Raw genomic sequence first — 17575 nt, forward strand, 5'->3', positions numbered from 1 at the left:
GTTGCTTGAAAAGAACAATGCCTAAAGACACAAAGTCAAAATATTTTCTGAAGAAAAGAGAAATGATAAATGCACTTAAAATAATTTGGTGCATTTTCTCATAGCTCACGTATGAATGCATTCAGCAGACTTTAGAGTGCAAATAATAGTGGGAAAAAAACATTCTCATACAGAGTTTTGTATGAGTTTGCTTCGCCTTATGATATGGGAGGCAAGGAGCAAGCAAATGCTCACTATACTTAAGATTGAGATTCAAACAAACATAGAAAACAACAGTGTCGAATTGCTTCCCTCGAGAGTAATGTAGTCTACATACATAAGTTTTACTATATAATGAAACAAGTACAAGGCTTAGAATCAGTCTCATTGTTGTTGGTTTAAAACGTGAAGAATTTCGAAGAAATTATGAGAATTTCAGAAAAAATTTGATATGAAACAACTGTTGAACATTTGGTCTAGGATTGTAACTTTGATATTTTCACTACATTTGAAGAACTTTAGAAATTGAATCGAAAGAAAGATTGAGTTAAAGAAAAAAATGGTGCAGAACTAATGAATATCAAATCAGAGTTAAACGTTAGTTATCTTGATACCATGTTAAGATGAAGAGCCAAAAGTTGAAAGGAAGTGCCAACAAAAGGAGAGAGTACACTAGTGTATCAAAAAATAGTTCAAATGATTGCAATGAGTCTAAGTTCTTCTTATATCTCTTTACGTACATGAAGGCATAACCACTCTTCTAATAATTATGTCATGTCATAATCACTCTTCTAACAATCACTAAAAATTTATCTGAGGATGGTGTTGTTCACTCACACTTTTTATGCACCTTTTGTTAATTTCTATTGTTTTATCATATTTAATTTATCGATTTGACAGTAAAAAATTGCGAGAAGTTTGTGGAAGGTAAAAACAAATGTGTGGTGCACCACCTTTCTCCTTATGCTGATGATAAAATCTACATCGCATTTTTTAGCATGCATATCATTATTGTTCAACATTGTATAGTTTACGTCTATGGATTCATCCAAAATTATGATTTATACCCACGTCAAAATAGGAAGAAACCCATGATAGAGAAGAAGGAGAGGTTGGAGATGAACGAGAAGAGGAACATGTAGAGTTTGAAGAAGCACTTGATGGTTTAGGGTTCCTAATCATGAATGGCACCATATCTTGAAGCAATCCTTGTGAGCTTCTTTCTTCTTCCACAAACCCTTGATGCCGGCCCGGAAACGGACCGGGTGGCAGATCCCGAACTGGATCGGGAGTAACGCTTCTCAGACTTTCTTGGGCTTCTCTGTCGTGGTCTTCGGCTTGGGGCACCGAGGTTTTCTTCTTGGGCTTCTTCATTGACGGGCTGGAGTTTTGGGCCTGGTTGTTGAAGTCAAAAAATGGATATGCGAAGTGCAAATGGAGCCCTTCATAGGTGATAATGAGCGTGTCTGGTTCCTCACTGGACCTCTCTACTTGCTTTTTGGCACTGCATCTTGGATTTGTGCACCTGTAGTAGCTCCTATATTTAAAAAAAAACTTGGTCAGAAATGTAAATTGAAAGATTAAAGTAAAATAAATCATTTGAAAGTTTACTTTTTTTTTTTATTACAAACGATATTATTACTTTAAGCTACAATATGATGAGGATGAATGGTTTGAACTCGGTATACAATGGGTTGAAGAAGAAGGTCTTATCCACTAGAACAATCCGTTGGCCATTTGCAATTGAATGTTTAATGTAATTGTGTGACTATAGCAATATGTCAAACCTTTGTTTAATGGCCTAGTACTAGGGTTCGCCCTGGCGTAGGTAGAATATTTAAGGATAATCTACCTTCTTAAGGTCTTGAATAGGGTGGTTGGCTTAATGCCTCAGCACTAATTAGAGAGCATTTCGTGAACTAATCAGCTTAATTAGTATTAAAGTGGTATAAATCATGCAGATTAAGTCCGACTCTTACACACATAAGATAATGAAGTCGTTTACGATGCTTATAGGTTTTTCAATGCAAAGTTTATTGGTTTAGGTAGAACTGAGTGCTCATAACCGCTTGAACTACACACTTACTATGGCTGCAATAATATCAAAACCCTAAAGCTTACAATTTCAGATAAAGGGGAAGAAGAATGAGCTATATATGGTAAATATTACCTAGGATTTGGGCTATTCTTAATGGACTTCTGGCCATATTTCCTCCATTTATAACCATCATCAGCCATTATTCCATTTCCACAGCTTTTGATCTTCAGAATATACTTATGCTCAACCTTACTCAGACCCCTTTCTAGCAACGACAGCCTGCAAAATAAGAAAATTCATTTATAGCAAACTACAAAAAATAATCCCAATCAATTAAATTCTACAAAACCGAACATAAAATTATTGCAACATATATATACAAACCTGGCATTTGAAAGTTCTTGGGGCTGGACTGTTCCCGTTGTGACAGACAAAGCAGTTTCAATATCTTGGATTGTCGGACCAGAATAGACGTTAGGGATAAACCCGTTGATAGCCTCTTTGCCGAAAGCACTAGTCGTTCGGGACTGCACAGATTCCTCCGGTAGCACAAAGAACGGTGACTCATTGTCCAGAAGCTCCCTCACCAGCTCTTCCTCTGAGCCGTCCGACCACGTAGCACCCATTGCTTCCTCCATTGCTAATAGAAAAAGAAGAAGAAGAAGCTGAGAGGAAATGAGTTGATAAGATGAGAATTATAGAGTGTGTATTATCTGGTGAAGAAATAAAAGAAGGGAAAAGGTGGAGCAGATGAAGAAGGGAAGTTGTCACGTCTACGTGTTTGCCTCTTGACTTTTAAAGTAAGAGGGTTTTGGTTTCGTATGCATTCTACTTAGACTTAACTAAGAATTCTATTCCCGTCAAACAGTAAACATATTTGGTAAACTGAACAACCCTAGCTACGGGCCTTTTTTTTAAAAAAAAAATGAGGTCATTTTCCTTGCGCATATATATGCATGCTAGGGTAATTTCAATGCCTTCCCTACAGAGATCAAATTCAAGAACTATAATTTTCACGATTGCATCAAATTCAAAAAGTAATTCCGGTATGCAAAACACTGGCTTCATGATCATCTCGATATTAATTTACCGGAAAAAAAGTGGGTGAGGTAAATTGTATAAAAGAGGCAATTATCCCTAAACCCTCTCTAGTTTCTATGGATGTATACATTTGTTTAATTTTTTTTGTTAAATTGAATAAGTCAAAAGAGAATAAAGCGTCAAAAATAAATCAAGAGCGTGCAAAAAGACAATCTAAATTGTAGAGAAGAGGGGATTCAAAATCTAGTTGCATATGAAGAAATACATCCATTCTAATTAATGTAACTAAATCCATATTTGAGAAATCGCATGATAGCTAGTGTGGAAAATTATTTACTTTAAAAAAAAAATGAAAGATAGACAAAGCAAGAGTCAATTTTCTTTCAATTCATCTTCTTTTGTTGCTTTGCAGCATTCTCTTTGTTTTCATTTAGTGTGTTATTTGTCTTGTTATAATGTTTTGATGAGAAGAAATTTTGAATGACAGAGGCATCAAAGGTGGACCAAAGCTACCTGAACCATGACCCAATTTTCAACCCAAAGCAAGAGTCAACCACTAAAGAATCAATAAAAATATACGTTTTCATTATTTTCAAGGAGATTACATTCTCTCCTTTCTTTAAATAAACAGATTAAAAACTTGAACTTCATTAATTATCACTTCTTTTCTAAATTCTTTAAGGAAGCATATAATTGGCTAGCTGAATAGTTAATTACTTTATAAAAGGAGTAGATATGAACTGTGATAGACTTTTTAACAAAAACTTCCTAATTAGAGGAGATGTATTATCATGTTATCAATTCATCACGTGTCAAGTGTTTATTAGAAGAATGGTTGGTTTTAACATTTTTAACACGTCACATATATTTATTGAATAAGTAATGTCATTAGAATTGTATGTTGATTGCAAGAGAGAATCTCTCCAATTAAACTGATGAAACTATAAAACCCTACTTTAGTTTTTCCCTCAACTTTCTTTTCCAACTCTCCCAGGTCTCGATCACTTGAGATGAGTAGCATGCAAAAAGAAGATATATAACATAATTAGAGCCTCCCGTAATTAAGGTTTATATATACTCATACAAGACTAAGCATGCATGTTTATTGAATATTGCCAGAAAACCGATCCACATTAATTCCAAGAGTTCGCATTTTGCAATTTCCAAATCTCTACGCTTCCATTATTTTAGATTTTAGAGAGATTTGTTTTTGCTGTTGATGGGCTGGCGGTGCAAACTCAGTGCCTATGTCTAACAACATAGTGGTCCACACACATGCATGCAAGCCTCGATCTTTCTCACAAGAAAGAAAACAAAATTAATTATTGCAACTAATTGTCCACCCAAATTCATCAATTAGGAGACCATTAGAAGCTAATAGTATTTTGTTAACTTGACAACAATTCAAACAAAATATAAGTGATCAATGATATAGCTTAAAAGAAACCAAGCTATGTATATATACAACCACGTATATTGGCATTCCACCACAAGTACTTCGAAAAATTATTGTATGACACTAAAATACAGTCAAATAATATAAGTTTACATGTTATGTGCATGACTGATGAACGATAGTCTATGCTTTATAGTGTAGTATATATTAGTTAATTATCAAATTCTATGTTATGTCACTTGTTTAATTATCACACAACTACGTTTTAGTGTCGCACAATAATTTATACTTTTTATCACCCAAAATGATTTAGAAAATAAACAATAGAAAAACTGAAAAAAAAAATCTAGTGTGGTTCAACCACCGTCACCATAGCTAATATATTTAGAAAGTTTATCTTGAAACACGAGGGGAACCGAATGGTTTCTTCAAAGTAAGGGCAGGTTTTGGATGTTTGTGGCTTTGACTTTTGTTAATATTAGAAACATAAACAGAGGGTGCGTACTGTCTCCCTCTCCCCTACCCTACCCCCGTAAAAACACAAACTGGGGTTGACCGTCAGACAATCGGAAAGAGAGAGAGGCGTCGGTTAGCGGATGAGGGAAGAGGTGGCGTGGGCGCAGGTTAAGAACCAAACAAACCAAGTTATCTTTGGTTGGAAAAAACTTGGACGTGTTCGTTCGCCAAAGTCAACCCTTTTTAACGTGGGACCATGTGGGGGACACGTGTGATTGATGGGGACCCACTGGTGTCCAGCTTCACGAATGAGGGGTAGGGGCGCCTCGAGCTGTCGAGGTCTGTGGTGTCGGAAGAAGTGGAGGAGGAGGGGCTTGATCAGAGCAGTGACGCTGTAACTCATCCTTTGGGGTTAAAACAAAGAAGAGAAGGAAGGGGTGGGGTCCTAAAGAAAATTGGGAATGCTTAAGGGCACATGTCCTAATCGATCGTCCTTGGCAAGGGCATCTTCCTCTAGTACTGCTAGTCAAAAGACTCGAAACCTAGTCTTCTAGATGCGATGGCTACAAGTGGAAAACTGCCACCACTGTTTCTTTACCTAGGTAAATCCCATCAAAACCTTGCCAAGGACAATTGCCCACGCAAGGAGTGATTTTCTTTCAAATTTGGTTTATAATTTAGAAAACTTCATTTTAATCCCTAAATAAGATTGCTTTTTCAATAATACCGTATGTAAGATTAAAAACTAAAAATAGTCCTCCATGTCAGATTATAGTATTCCATGTCACATTTAATCATTTTTTAATAAATTTATTGCATTTTTAGTTTCCCTATTTACCCTTATTACTCTCTTAAAACCAATTAGAGAAACAGATATATAATTAATTTTTCAAGAATGCTTAATTAACTAGATCCATAATTAACATGTTTGTTATAGCATAAATCTCCATGTGTTATTCCAATCAAAGAACCCAGAAAACTTAGAAACCATGATCAAACAAAAAAAGCCATAAAACTTACAAACCAAAAATCTCGTTGTATTCGGAAGAAAGAAGAAAAAATGGTCTTTTAGATGCCAAATTGACAGTGAATCCAGAGATAAATGAAAAGAAAATACAAATTGAGAAAATAGAATGTGAAATCACAACTTAATTGACCGTACCAAATTAATCGGACATACACTATATAGTACCTAACCGACCATACCAAATGGATAAGACCTAATTGATAGTACCTAAATGATTAAGGTGCATTCATATAGGTACTATGGTTTAGGTGCATTCATATAGGTACCATGATTTAGGTGCATTCATATAGGTACCATGGTTTAGGTGCATTCATATAAGTACCATGGTTTAGGTGCATTTGACTTGGTACTATGATTTATGTGCATTCGACTAGGTTATATGATTTAAGCACATTAGGACATGGTTTAAGTGCATTCGATTATGTAAAATATATGATTTGGCTATTTATATTTCCTCTATGCTTTGACTGGTGATAATGAATAATTTGAATTAGGTATTTGTTAATTCTTGTAACGTATCACTAATATTTTTTTGAATTATGTTTATCATTTTAGAAAGTCAAACAATAATCAATGCCAAAAAATATGGAGCAAATTAAAATCAAATATTTAATAGGGGCATTATAGGAACCAAAAAAAATGCATTAAATATTTAAAAACAAGAAAATATAAATTTTAATATTTATGCTCACATGGAAATTTAGTCAAGGGACAATAATGAATATATAATCTAACATAAGGTTTTAATTGAATTTCAATCTTTATCAAGGATTAAAATGGAGAAACCCCTTTATAATTTTATTTACATCACCCGTGAAATCAACGCTAATTATGTGTTTAAAAAGTAATCTCTTTGTCCAATAAAAACTCGACGCATGACACGCTTAATTGCATAAGAATATCTCTTCCATGCTAGAATAGATTTATTATTACATTTTAACAGCTATAATTTTCTTGCTTGTAAGTTGCAACGTAGCATTTCTCTTCCCACTAATTTGAGAAGAGTAATGTTGTTTGATACTTTTTGAGACCTAGCTACCTTAACGGCTAAAATTAGAAATACCCCACTCACTAGTCATATCTTTCATCTACTATGAAGAGAAGAACTATGCTAGCTTGACACATTAGACCTAACGGCTGCAAACTGAACACTCTCATCTTCCAATGCACTATTTTGATAGTTAAACAACCAACATTTACATGGTGTTGTCAATTAACTTATATTATAAATGTGTATTTATTCATTAAACATTATACATATCCATGATATATATGACGAATGTGAGCATTCCAGTAATACCGCCACGTAGTTCCGATTTTATGTGCTATAATATAGGCAGACAACATATATAATATTTCATGGATCTAGAATATACGATGGAACGTGAACACTAAATGGCGATGCAACAATTACATTGAAAAATTCTTTGTGCATTTGATTGTGGTTTGTATTATTTTCCACTCGTCTGCAAGAAGATGTGAACAATGTCCCACATCGAAAATTAATAAACCTTACAAAAGCTTATACGAAGTTGAGCCACTCCTTCATTACCAATTGATTTTAGGGTGAAACTTCAACTTCCTTCATAGAGTTGGAGCAATTAGCTCAAGAGGGGCACTAGTAGAAAAGCATGTTTGTGCGACGGAGCAAATTTCGTTGCGCAAAGTCCTTTTGCGCGACGTAGAACACAAAACGTCGTGCAAACGAATTTTACGTGACGAAGGCCAGCGTTGCGCACGATGACTTTGCGCGACGCTATCCTTCGTCGCACAAACTTTTGGCGCCAAACCAAAAAGGATTTACCGCTTTTTTCCCAACTTTGCGTGACGCAGGTCCTCATGCGTCGCGCAAAACAACTTTGTGCGACGCAGATGCCAAGCGTCACACAAAACATCTTTGCGCGACGAAGACTGGCGTCGCTCAAAACAGTTCTGCGCGACGCATGCCCACCTGCGTCGCGCAAAGCTGTTTTGCGCGATGCATGAGGACCTGCATCGCACAAAGTTAATGACTTTTTTCATTTCATTTGATCAGTTTGGGAGGTAGAAACTGCAAACCCAGTTGCAGCAGCTACCTCCATCCCCCATCTCTCTCTTCAAAACCGTCTACTAGATCAGGTTTGAATTGATATCAATTCTTTGTATTTTTTCGATTGCAATCCTTCCCTTGCTCTTAAACATGATGTAAACTGAATTAATAATATGTAGATCCTTCATGTGATTCATTTACGAAATTGAAATTGCAAAATCAAAGGAGATAACTATCTTGCTGATTTTCTTTTTCTCTATACACCAGGTAGTTCCAACAATACTTTAACCAATAAATGTGCTTTGAAAAATATTGTGTTACTAACCTTGTTTCTACTAGTGCTCTCAGCATATGAGTATCTTTCGTACCTTTCCAGGATCCTTTCCATGCTGTTCATACGAAAATTAAGGAAATTATCTAGTAGAAAGTAGTCATAGTATATGAGACATTCATTTGATGCATATAAAAACTATGAACTTAATACAAATATTGTGTTCTTATATTAAATAACAAGCATGAAAATGCTGAAAAAATGAATTTAAGGAGGAAACATGTAACATTATATATTATCGATCGTGTGTGGCTTAGAAACTTCTTTAGCTTACATACAGAAAGTTGAACTAAAACATTATCACCTAACTAACATTGTTGTTGATTTTTACTATATATGCTGCTATTTGTAAGTGTTAGTGTTGTGGTTGGAAAAGATATGAGAGTTGACTGGACAAAACCAACGAATTTAAATTTGAATGCAAATATAATTGCTTAACCCGGATTGAACATTGGACAAATACGTATGACGACTGGAAAAGTTTGAACTCTAGCAACCAAAAGTGCTATAAGAATCTTGCATTCGTTATATTTTTGGAAAGTGATTTCTACGCACATTATAAACTCCTATTTATTTATGGCCAATTATAAACTGAATAAATTAGAAAATTTTCAAACTAATCATATAATACTCATTTGTAAACCATAATTGTACTTCGGTTAGCTTTCTCAAAATACCATGATTAAGTGACAATTAATAAAACAAAGGAAATATTTCTATAAACATAGGGTACTAGCTGTCCATGGAAATCACAGACAAATTAAGCCCTCCAAACCCCCTTATCCATGCATGTTCAACCCTTTTTCAATTATTATTTTTTAATTATTATTAAGAGGAGGGGAGGGTACGAAACTATTACAATAATTTAGGGGAGGGGGAGTTTGTATTAACAGTAGGTGAAGGAAGAAGAAAGAGATGAGCGGGACAAGAGAGAGAATGGGGATTTCAATTGTATTGCTTATTACATGATAAGGATCAATGAGTCATACAATATGTTGTACAGCAACCCGACTTTACAACTAACTCGATCAATACAATCATAACAACTGGCATATGATTATTAGTTTCAAACCCGAGATGTATGGTAGTTCAAACACCTTGGGTGCACCAATAACATCTGGCCTTGATTCTATCACATTTCCATGGGAGTCTAGTATTTTTTTTGATAATGTCATGTTTCTGCAGTACATAAGAACAATTAAAATTTACACAAGTGTCTTGTATATGTCATTTTCAGGGCAGTGTGGAGAGAAGGCCATTTAGTGGCTAATTGTTACAAGCAGTTTTTTCGAATGCTACTTTGAAGTGGCAGCAAAGATTCGAACTCTGGACGTAACCATTTACTGGATGATTATTGGTACTGTAATTCTTCTGCAGTTCTGGTGTCATAAAAGAGGTCAAACACACATTCATCATTTTCCCATTCCTGAGCATAATTATTATTTGGTGCTCTGGTCTAAAGTAGTCTCAAATATAGAGCAGTAGCTCGTTCGAAATACTATGCAACCATAAGGCACAGAGTTCTTCCTCATGATTGAGAGTTGAGATACATATAAACACTAACTCATCTTTTATACTTCCATTTCCAATTTGTTAATTTATGTATACGTTCATACATGTGTCCAGTTATACATGGTTTTCAAATTAGCAACTGCATACACTCGACCCATCTTTTCATTAGAACCACATATATACTTCATATCAACAAAGACATGCAAAATCACAAATCCTACAAATTGACAATATTAAGTAGTGAAAGCAACTAAGACGAAAAAATTCATACATGGTCTTCATCTAGTCGAAAAGTAAACTGTCTGCAAGTAAAACGGGACCAGGTTCTAGTATGTAACCTTCCTATTATAAATTTTTAGTTTTTGGTGGAGAAAGGAAACCATCCAAATTTTCTGTTGTAATCAAGTTTTTCAACTTGATTTGAATCTGTTTATGAAACAAAGAACTTGGACCTTTTGGCTTTTGCAAAGGCATGCCACATCATGTTAAAGACAGAAATTTCTCAAACCTCTCTCTATCTCTCCCTCAAAACCCTCTCTTAAATTATTAGTTCTTTCTTTTCACTTGTTACTGCCTTTTTAATCAACTTTTTCACTGTCATTATTTACTCTGATTGGTGATGACAGAGGCATGGCTATTGTATCTCATATAAGAGTTTACCAGAAGCCGTGAAGCGAGGGAAAAATATTTTTCCCCATATATTTTTTTATTTAGTTATTGGATTAAACAAAATAAAGGAGAACTAAGGACTAAATTAAGAGATAGATGCGTAAAGTGAAATAAAGGGTGCATAAATCACTTTATATTAAAATGAAGTCTAAGAGAAATTTAACTACATTTGAGATGTCACAATGTACATAAATCACTTTATTTTCTTCTCTAAATTAATTTGTATTCATTTTATCTATTTTATTTAGTTTTAGTAATTATTGTGATTTAGTTTATTTGTATGCACATATTTTTGTACATCACCTACAAAATTGTTTTGTGTTGTACAAAGTTAATACTACTTAACTTCGTACACTTTTTTTTCAAGAAAAGCTTAGTTTCCCGTTTGAGAATTAGTTGGATTTCGTGTATGGATGCGAAAGCAGGACTGCGGTCCAATTAATTCTTGAATTGTCCCATTTTTTGGACAGTTTGGGAATGCATAGTTATGTGTTGTAGTTTGCGGTTCACGGATTAGGTTTCGATAGTGGAAATTTTGGTAACATTTCTTGATGTTCTTCGAGTACACGGTGGATATTATGTATCTACGGCGTGCACTTGAAGAACTGTAAGGAGATGTTGCCGAAATTAGCCCACGTCGAAATTTAATCCATTGGAATCGTAAATTACGGCACATAACTGTGCATTCCTAAATGGGATAGAGCCCTTACCGAAGGAATAAGGTGACAAAATAATAGTTGAAGTTGTTGTAATTCTTGTACTTTTATTGGGATTGCAGACAAAATGGACAGACAGTGGATACATAATCATAATAGATGTGTTGTTGAGTACTTAGATGGAATAGATGAGTTCATTAAATTCGCAACTAGACACAACCTAGGTTCAACTCATATCCGATGTCCGTGTAGGAGGTGTAACAACTCAATGTGGGAGACATTCAAAAATGTTCGATTTCATTTAGTAAGAAATGGGATGATGGAGACCTATACTACTTGGTATCATCATGGAGAACGATTAGATCAAGTTTTCATACGTGACACGAGTGGAGACTGTTGAATCTATTGTGGATCCTAGTGAACAAGTTATGAATATTCTAGATGACGTTTATCCATACGCCTCGAGCAACACCAATCAGGAAGGGGGAGATGACGGTCATCCAACCATGGACAATGAGACATTCAAAAACTATGAAAAACTATTGAAAAATGCGAAGCAAGAATTATATCCGGGTTGCGATAACTTTTCGGTGCTCACAACAATTGTGGAGTTGATGCATGGTAAGATCAAGTTTTGTTTGTCAAACAAGTGCTTTGATTACTTTTTGGGAGTTATCAAGAGGATGCTTCCAAAAGAGAATTGTTTACCTGAAGATCATAAAAGTGCCCAAAAAGTGTTGAAGGGTCTTGGATTGGGGTATGAAAAAATTCATGCATGTGTAAATAATTGTACATTGTTCTATAAAGAGAACAAACAATTGGATAAATGCCCTGTCTGCAGTGAGCCAAGGTTTAAAATGACATCACATAATAGAAAGACCAAGATTCCACAAAAAGTAATGCATTATCTTCCATTGAAGCCTAGGTTGTAGCGATTGTACATGTCGATGCATACTGTAACCGACATGAGATGGCATAAAGAATGACAGGTAAATGATGATGTTATGAGGCATCCTGCAGATGGAGAGGTATGGAAAGAATTTGATCGAATGTACCCTGATTTTGCAGCTGACCCGTGCAACGTCAGATTGGGACTTGCCACCAATGGATTTAATCCATTCGGGGTTTTAAACCAAATCCATAGCACTTGGCCGGTTGTCGTTTTTCCTTATAATCTGCCACATTGGAAGTGCATGAAAAAAGAATACATGATGTTGACTCTATTAATTACCGAAGATTCAAGAAAGTCCATTGATGTTTATTTGCGACCATTGGTTAATGAGCTAAAAGATTTATGGGAAAACGGTGTTCGTACGTACGATAAGTATATTGGGCAGATGTTCACCATGCGAGCGGTAATGATGTGGACAGTAAACAATTTTCCTGCGTATGCAATGGTTTCTGGGTGGATGATTAAGGGTTATTTGGCATGTCCAATATGCAAGGAGAACGTAACATCGTCTTGGCATGCGAAAAAAGTTTGTTACCTTGGTGATCGTAGATGGCTCCCTTGGGACAATGAGTGGCGTCAGAACGATAAAGCCTTCCACGGCACAAAAGAGACTCGGCTAAGACCAAGAGAATGGTCCAGAGATGAGATTTTGGATTAGTTAAATCGATTGGAATTCGGTCATTTCGGCAAAAAGGTCAGTAAGCCCAGACCAACTACACATCTGAACTGGACGCACAAAAGTATGTTATTTGAGCTCCCATATTGGTCAAAGTTAAAATTGAGACACAACCTCGATGTTATGCATATTGAGAAGAATGTGTTTGATATTTTGGTCGAGATAATTCTAGACATTGAAGGAAAAACGAAGGACATGATCGAAGCTCGCCTCGATTTGGAACAAATGGGCATTAGGTCATCCTTGTGGATGAAAAGAGTCGGTGGTACATTGAAGAAAAGCCATCCATTTTCTTCTGTAAAGTTTCCAGATGGGTATGCTTCCAATATCTTACATTGCGTAAACGTGAGGGGGTGTAAATTTTCAAACATGAAGAGTCATGACTATCATGTGATACTCCAATGCCTTCTTCTGGTTGGTATTTGACACTTATTGCCTCTTGATGTGATGAAACCAATCGTGTTGTTGTCAAGATTTTTTTCACAATTGACTGCAAGGTGTTTGCGAAAGTCGGATGTTAAACAATTGCAGGACAACATTGTGAACATCTTATGCAAGTTCGAACAGATATTCCCCCAGCTTTCTTTACAAGTATAATTCATGTGATGATTCACTTGCCAGATGAGGCATTGCTTGCCGGACCAGTGAACTGTCAATGGATGTATCCAATAGAAATGTACTTAATTAAGCGTCTATATATATAATAAATTCATGATCAATGAATGCTTTGAATAATTTGTAGCATACCTTTTATTTGTGCAAATATATTGGTGAGTTGAAAAAGTGTGTTTGAAACAAGGCAAAGCCCGAAGGATCACTGGTGGAGGTATGGGTCGCATATGAGTCACTTACTTTTTGTGCAATGTATCATGAAGATGTTGAGACAACTTTCAATCGTCCTCAACGCAATAATGACGGTGGTGTCAGAAAAGAGAAACTGTCTATTTTTGCCCAAATTGCGCTACCATTTGGCAATCCTATAAAAAGGCAAATCGTTTACCAAAAATGACATGGAGGTAGTGCATTGGTTCATACTCAACAATTGTGACGAGGCTTTGCCATACCTTGAAGAGCATGAACATTTGATGAAGCGGTAACATCCTTCACATTTATATGCCAAGAAGCACCGTGACTTGTTTCCTTCGTGGTTTCATGCACATGTAAGTTGTATGTGATTTGAATTGAGCATGTTTTCCAACTTGTTCATGCCTTTCTTTAAATTTGGTTACACTAACAGGTTAACTTTTTGTATATGTCATATTAGATAAACAAATTGAAGGAATTGAATTCACCCTCTTACGATGAAGAATTATATAACTTGGCGAGAGGACCGCTTCACGTTGAATTGTTCTCGTGTTGTCATGTAAACGAGATCAAGTTCTTGGGGGCAACACGTGATAACAAGTCGTCTACTCAAAATAGTGGTGTTCATGTCCCGGGTGTGGGCGATAATGAAGATATTGGTTTTTATGGCAAACTAACTAATGTAGTACAATTGCTTTACAAAGACAGGTGTCAAGTGATACTGTTTAAGTGCCTTTGGTTTGATACAAACCCACATAACCGAAAGAGTGTTAAGCGAGATCATGGTTTACTATTAGTAAACACTATGAGACATTGGTACGATGAAGACCTATACATTTTGGCAACTATGGCGAAACAAATATTCTATCTAGACGACCCTAAAGTTGGCAATGGTTGGAAAGTTGTTCAGAAGATTGAGCGAAGATAGCTATATGATATTCCGGAACTAGATCATGATGACAACGACGATGTTGCTAACCAACAGTTATCATCTTCGATAGAAATTGGTGAAAAAACACTCCAAGATACTAATATTGTCCAAGAACTGTTTGACATACTTGGAGTACCCAAATTCGAAATGTCAATTGACCTTGGTGATTTGCCTCAATACAATGCACCAAAAGAGGCAAACGAAGATGAGGACGAATGGGAATCCGGAAATGATAGTAGTGAGGATAGCGAGAGTTATTATTGTAGTTCGAATGAGGATTAATATAAACTTGTAAAGGCAAAAGCAAGAGGCTGAGGGTTTAACACCGTTTCTCATCTACCTGCACTAATATTCCCAACAAATCGTCTGATCGTCTCCATTCTATAAAGATAAAGATATCATGTAAGTTTTATGTTTTATGTTAGTCTCATGGAAGGTTGTGATGTCTTTTCATATGAGTTGTTCTTATTATATCTTTGATTACCTAGTACCAAAGGTCCGTTTACCTTTCTGTTGGAATTATTGAAATTTATGGATGACTTCTTTGCAGGTTATGGCCTAAACCAGCCGGTCATGCTTTGAAGGTATGTGTTTTTTGTTATCACTGTTAAGTGTTAACATAATTTGTTTTTTTTTTTTTGTCCGACTACCAACATTTGTGCTGAGATCCTATGAGTTTTATATGCATTCATCTTTGACTCAGCCTCAAATGATGGTGGTCTCAGATCTGGATGATGTATTTGTTCTATTGCTAGATGATCTTCTTGTTAATCTATCTGAATCAAGAAGCGTAGTGGAGTCTACGTTTCAAGACAACATGAATGTAGAGTCTGCTTTTGGTCCAGCTCTTAAAGCCTCGCTTATGCTTATGGAGTGTGAGCTTCTTCACAAATAGTAATTTGAATTTTACCTTTGGATAAAATTTATCACCAATTATAAAAGCAGTGTGTTACGTTATGTATTCCTTCAGTAATTGACTATTAAGTACTTCATTATGCAGTTCAAAGAGTTTGGTTGTTCATTTACTTTGCATGAACTTATGTCCACGCGTGTGCTTTTGCAGAGCAACCTTGGGGGAAAATTGTTAATTTTTCAAAATACACTGCCATATCGTGGTGTTGGTTGCTTAAAGTTGCGTGGAGATGATCTTCGTGTCTATGGCTCTGTCTATGGCTCTGATAAAGAGCATCCACTAAGACTACCAGATGATCCTTTCTACAAGCAGATGGCTACGGAATTTACCAAGTTCCAGATAGGGGTGGATGTGTATGCCTTCAGTGACAAGTACACATATATAGCTTCATTAGGTACATGTTTATATTTTAATTATATTCTGTTTCACTTTCATAGAACCAAAGATCAAGATGATGTTGGCAGATAGTAGGATCTTATGATGATACTTCTCTACATTAATATGTTGAGAACTCGTATATTATCCACCAATTTTGTAGTTGTTGCCCTTGTGGGGAAATATGCTTTAACCATGGTTTTCTCCAATTTATTGCATTAACTGTTCTCCTAGAATATTGTAGTGTTTCTTCCCTGTAGTGAACATTTTTGAAGAAAGAATCTGAATTTACATATTTGAAACTTTTACTGTCTTGTTTGTAGTTCTTGTTTATCAGGGGTGTAATGGTTGTTTGAAATGTGTTCAAAAAACTTTTACTGTCTTGTTTGAATTTACATATGTTCGTCAAGTGATATATGGTGATGATCAATTGCTTGTTGTGCAATCTGAAGATACCGATGAACTTAAAATGCTACTTCTTAACTTTCCAGTTATGTCTTTACATCACATACTTGATAGGTTATTCTCATCTGATGTTTTGTAAGTTGGATTGAATTTTATTTCTTTAAAGTTGTTTCTGATGAGTGTTTAATTTTCTTTTTCGTCTCTTTTAAATTTTGGTTTAGGTTTCTTATATCTCCCAAAATTGGCCAGGTCAACATTTAGCTGCCAGCAAGGATGGAATGTACTTGGCAGTTGCTAGTCGCCATGGGTTAATCATATATGATATATGATGGAAGAAGTGGTGAGTATTTGGAGACATTACTCAAGAACAAATGATTCAGTGCAAAGGTTTGTTATGGATGGGGAAGATTGTTGTTGTCTGCAACTACATTGATTCTTCTAACACGTGAGATTCCTACCCATATTAGTATACCCTCCGATAGTTTTTGTCTTCAACAATGTCATAGTTTGATTTGGTGGTTAAATGCCTAGGCACCTACACTATTATGCCATTCATACTTTTAGTCCAGTTTATGTCTAGAATTTTAAGTCTGCATTCTATCCTTTCTGTTGGTACAGTTGAATTTTTTAGTTGTTTTATTATGTACTGTTGGATATTTATAATGGTCTGATGTAAAATTGCAATTACGAATTGCTTGTCTATCCAAGATATCATCTTGATCAGAGCTCGCTACTTTGTCAAAAACCATTGTGTGTACCTACGTCGCGCAAGTTTTTTTTTTTTAGTTGGCTTATGAGTACAAAATAAATACTTTATTTTGTTTTTGAAGATTTTGTGTTATATACTTTATGTTGAATATATTCTGGTATATGAAATCTACTTGCAAAGATTTGTTTTAAGTAAGATGTGTTAGGCTCGACTCTTGTAGATGACCAATTGGAACTTTTTCACGTCATCGAAATGTTACTCTTTCAAGTAGCATCATCTCAAATCTCTTAGCCTCTCCTCTATTTCCTCCTTCAAGAGGTTCTTATTCCATGCCTTTGTTTGACCGGCCTTCACAAACCTCCTGACATTCCACTCCAAGCACCAAACAATATTACTAATAACGAAAACTTGAATCAGATACACTACTAATTAAGGCAATCTCCAACTATGGAGGGCTACATAGGCCTCAAAAATATAATTTTTTACGGAATAATAACAAACTAATTTTTTAAAATTTCAAACACAAAATATATTCAACATAAAGTATATAACACAAAATCTTCAAACACAAAATCTTTAAATTTTCCGTCTTCAATCTTATTGGCTAAATATTACTCTCTCTATATTTTTATTACGTACTTTTTAGTATGCCCAAGTACCTTTTCACCATGTCAAT

General features: G+C 35.4%; 1 protein-coding gene across 1 annotated transcript; it reads right to left on the reverse strand.

Moving 5' to 3' along the window:
• Positions 1-907: 907 nt before the first annotated feature.
• LOC126593889 (probable WRKY transcription factor 49) lies at positions 908-2781 on the reverse strand. Its single transcript, XM_050260052.1, has 3 exons — positions 2402-2781; positions 2150-2296; positions 908-1516 (listed from the first exon to the last, which is right to left on the reverse strand). The coding sequence occupies exons 1-3, from the start codon at positions 2653-2655 to the stop codon at positions 1024-1026; spliced, it is 894 nt and encodes a 297-aa protein (XP_050116009.1). The 5' UTR covers positions 2656-2781; the 3' UTR covers positions 908-1023.
• Between the last annotated feature and the right edge of the window lie 14794 nt (positions 2782-17575).

This window comes from Malus sylvestris, chromosome 12 (genome assembly GCF_916048215.2).
Source record: "Malus sylvestris chromosome 12, drMalSylv7.2, whole genome shotgun sequence".
Classification (NCBI taxonomy): Eukaryota; Viridiplantae; Streptophyta; class Magnoliopsida; order Rosales; family Rosaceae; genus Malus; species Malus sylvestris.

Excerpts from the sequence above, each read along its gene's own strand:
- LOC126593889 (XM_050260052.1), bottom strand. The coding sequence starts at position 2,655 with ATGGAGGAAGCAATGGGTGCTACGTGGTCGGACGGCTCAGAGGAAGAG. Across the intron at positions 2,297-2,401 it reads CAAGAACTTTCAAATGCCAG|GCTGTCGTTGCTAGAAAGGG; the intron begins GTTTGTATATAT and ends CTTATTTTGCAG. Across the intron at positions 1,517-2,149 it reads AAGAATAGCCCAAATCCTAG|GAGCTACTACAGGTGCACAA; the intron begins GTAATATTTACC and ends TTTTAAATATAG.